The sequence below is a fragment of the Austrofundulus limnaeus genome, unplaced genomic scaffold (assembly GCF_001266775.1).
Source record: "Austrofundulus limnaeus strain Quisiro unplaced genomic scaffold, Austrofundulus_limnaeus-1.0 Scaffold1372, whole genome shotgun sequence".
NCBI lineage: Eukaryota > Metazoa > Chordata > Actinopteri > Cyprinodontiformes > Rivulidae > Austrofundulus > Austrofundulus limnaeus.
Genome location: NW_013953774.1, coordinates 65,339 through 69,261, shown reverse-complemented (window position 1 = coordinate 69,261; position 3,923 = coordinate 65,339). Strand labels below are relative to the sequence as shown.

At 48.9% G+C, this 3,923-nt stretch overlaps 1 protein-coding gene across 7 annotated transcripts in view; it reads right to left on the bottom strand.

Annotated features, from left to right (window-relative positions):
- The window catches only part of slc8a1a (solute carrier family 8 member 1a), a 19,266-nt gene that overhangs the window by 6,468 nt on the left and 8,875 nt on the right, over window positions 1-3,923 (bottom strand). For all 7 annotated transcript variants that reach the window (XM_014032079.1, XM_014032077.1, XM_014032080.1 and 4 more), the window contains exon 2: window positions 1,804-3,611. In XM_014032079.1, the coding sequence (XP_013887533.1) occupies window positions 1,804-3,590 (1,787 nt within the window). In that variant the 5' untranslated portion in view covers window positions 3,591-3,611. The remainder of the gene's footprint in view (window positions 1-1,803; window positions 3,612-3,923) is intronic.

Below are 3,923 nucleotides of genomic sequence, written 5' to 3'. Positions count from 1 at the left end.
CTCTCTCTCTCTCTCTCTCTCTCTCTCTCTCTCTCTCTCTCCTCATGTTTCTTTAAGGCAGCAGATTGTTGCTTTGGGTTTTTGACAGGTTTGATCTGTTTCCTGCAGCGATGTGACAATCTGGTCCCCTCAGAGGACCTCTTGTTATATTTTAAACTCTAAATATATTTCATACTTGTAGATGAAAATAACTGATCAAACCTGTAATAAAGMTTCAGATTCTGACACTCTGGTCTCCAACATGTAAACATCAGTAAACCTCCTGGAGCTGATTTTACTAAGAATTATYAATAAAACATGAAAACAGTCTGGTCTGGTTATCATCTCTGCAGGTTTACATGCTCGGTTTTGAGTGGAGGCTGGACACGTGGCTCCGGGCCAGCACCGACCTCCCCAGTTGTTGGTTCTGACGGAAACCGGCTGCAGTCATCCGCCTGCTTTACGGGCCAAGGCTGCAACTCGGCACTGCTCCGTCCACCGGCCTAATAAGGAAGAGAGCTTTAAAGTGTTTATCTCAGCAGGAGCAACATGAGTCTGGACCAGCAGAACCTCCTCTGAGACCCACTTTCAGAGGTGCACTGAAACCCAACAGAACCTTGAAGAACTTTATCAGAACAGAACCATCAGCCGAGCTGATGATAGAGGCTGATGGTTCTCCAAGGTTCTCCGGTCTGCTGACAGAACCACACCAACACCTGAGGGGACCACCATGTGCCACCTGTCCAACACCTCAATGTACAAAGGTTTACCATTAAGCACGAGACATCATGAAGACCAAGGTCTTCTCTGTGTAGGCCTGAGACAAAGTTGTGGAGACATTTATAAAAACTCTTCTGGAACCCTAAGGTTCTGAAGGTTCCACAGAATTCCATCAGAACCCTTATCAGGAAGTGGAAAGATGATGTCACCACAGCAAACCTGCCAAGAGAAGGTTGTCCACCAAAACTCAGGAAGCAGGTCAGGAGGACATTAATCTGAGAAACATCTAGGAGGACAAAGCTGTCCCTGATGAGGCTGGAAGGTGTCGGATCTGTCCACAGGACCACAAGGATCTGGTTGATTTAACAACAGTTGGACTCAAACAGGACCAACCTGACGGACCTAAAGACGTTTGGACCTGAAGGACCTGAAGACGGTTGGACCTGAAGAACCTGAAGACAGTTGGACCTGAAAGGCCTGAAGACGTTTAGACCTGAAGGACCTGAAGACATTTGGACATGAAAAACGGACTACAGGTCTAGTTTAGATGGACCAAGATCATAGAGATGGACCCAAAGAGACCCGATGGACCAAAGGGGGTGAATACTTATGGGTCATGTCTCCATGAATCAAAGATGAGAACCAGCTTCTGTTTAGACCTGGCTGATCAGAACCAGCAGGAGGTATGTCGTCCTGATGTGGGACAGACCCAGTTGAGTTCATTCTGACAAACAAATTGGTTCTGAAACACAGAACAGATCTGTTTGGATCCAAAACRGTCCTAGTTCTGGATTCTCAGGAATGATGATCATGTGTTGTTCTGTCCGCCTGAGTCCTCCCTGCTCTCCCTGTGCCTGTTCTCTCTGTCCCTATCTGTGATTTACAATTAGTTTATTGAGCCTGTTGATGATGCAATGATTCGGGTTAGCCTAACCTAACACTAACCTAACCTAACCTAACCTAACCTAACCTAACCTAACCTAACCTAACCTAACCTCTCGGGTATGAACAGAACAGAACTAGAACCAGAACCTCTGTCTGATGACCTCATGGTTACTGTCTCTCAGTAAACTCAGTAAACTGGTAAAAGCTGGTTTTACTCACAAGATCTCGTCGTTGTCAAACTCCAGAACTCCGTAGGCATCTTCGAAGTCCTCGCCCCCTCCCTTTGCCGTCCCCTCAATGGTTTTGTAYGGGACCATCACGACGCCGCGCGCTCCTGAGTTCCTCACCACCTTTACCTCCATCACCCCGATGCTCTCGCTTACAGTCACCAGGGGCTCCTCAAAGGTGAAGATCCCAGCGTGGTCATCGTCGAAGATGGTGACAGTGGCCGTGCACGGCAACCCTAAACCCACCCCACCGTCGACGTGGTTGGTCTGGTGACTCATCGCCTCATCTGATTGGACCGTCACGTCGCTGAGATGAACCAGGAAGTGCTCRTCCTCTTCAAAGATGTCATCATCGATGATATCGACATGGATCTCCTTCTCCGTCTCGCCTGGTTTGAAGACGACCGTCCCCTCGATAAACTGGTAGTCTGAGCCGGCGTTGGCCGTCCCATCCTCAGTCCGGTACTTGACGGAGACCGTGGTGGTTAGATTGCCACCTCTCCGGACCACGTTAAGGGCCACACTGCCACAGTTCTCCAGACATTGGTAGGATCCCGGATCAAAGAAGACCTTGGAGGAGAAGCTGTCCACCGACACCTCGGACCAGATGTCGTGCTGGGCGGTTCTCTTAGCCTGGTCAGCAGCATGTTTCTTCAGAACATTGCCYGCTCCGGTCAGGATCCTGGTGGTCTGGCAGCGGTAGAAGGCCCTACTCTTCTGCTGCTGGTTTAAAACGTGATAATTAGCGAGCTCCATCAGCTGCTCCATCTCCTTCTCTGGATGTTTCTGTTTCAGCTCCTTCAGGATCCTGGCCATCTCCCTGCAGGCGTCCTCCTCCTCAGACCTGGTCTCTCCGTCCAACACTTCTTCACCGTGAAGGTTGAAGACTTTTCCTCCCATTTCCACGTTGACCTTGGGCGACAGCTYGGGCTCTCCTTCAGTCTCTATAATCATTCCTTTCTGCTTCCCAGCTCGGTATCGTTTGTAGACGTATTTGTAGAAGAGAAGTCTGCGGTCAGCCACGTAAGCCAACCCAACACAAATGGGGAAGAAGAAGAGAGTGAGAAGCCCCTCCCATATCTCCACAACCCCTGGAGAAAAGACGGCCAGGATCAGGTAGAGCCAGGTGTAAGCAAACACACTCCAGGTGGCGGTGACAAAGAACACCCGCAGATGTTTGACCTTCCTAGTCTCTCCATCGGGGATGACGGAGACACACAGGCCGATGATGACGAACATGTTGAAGGCAGCGCTTCCTACAATGGTGTTGGGACCCAGCTCACCGGCGTTAAAGTTGTGACCACAGACCTCCACCACCGACAGGAGGATCTCTGGAGCAGACGAGCCCAGCGCCATCAGGGTCAGGTTGGACACGGTCTCATTCCAAACCCGAACAGTCGTGGTGACTTTTTCACCATTTGGTTTCTTTATGGTGATCTTTCTCTCCTGGGAGGTGATCACTTCGATGGATGCCATGAAACGATCAGCGATGATGGAGACACCTAGGAACATGTAGGCCATTCCCACAAAGTAGATGGTGGCTCTGGCCAGGCGGTCTGTGAAGGTCGGGTTTAAAGGCTTCCACACGGGCAGGATGACGCCTTCGATGCAGTCGGTACTGCCACCRCACTGAGTCTGGTTGCTGCCAGTGCTGTTGGTCTTTAGAGGCAGAGTYGAGCCTCCTGAGGCTGGAAACGGAAACTCAGCAGAGATGATGGTCAAAAAGAAAAGTACCTGATGGGTGGAAAACAGCAACAAAGTCCCAGTTTGACTCATCATGACTCTTCAGATCCACCCTCTCTGTAAAACACAGAAACAGACCTGCCATGTTAGGACCCTGACTCATCTTATAGAAACATGGAGAGAAGATCAGTTCTGCCCTAAAATCAGAAATACTTATTAATTATTACTGAGTCAATAAGTCTGTACTAAGTCATTAAAACTTTACCAAGTCAATAAATCTGTACTGAGTCAATAAATCTGAACAGAGTCATTAAATCATTACTGAGTTAATTTACCTGTATTAAGCCAATAAGTCTGTACTGAGTCATTAAACCTTTACTGAGTCAATAAGTCTTTACTGAGTCAATGGGCCTCATGCAAGAACCGTTG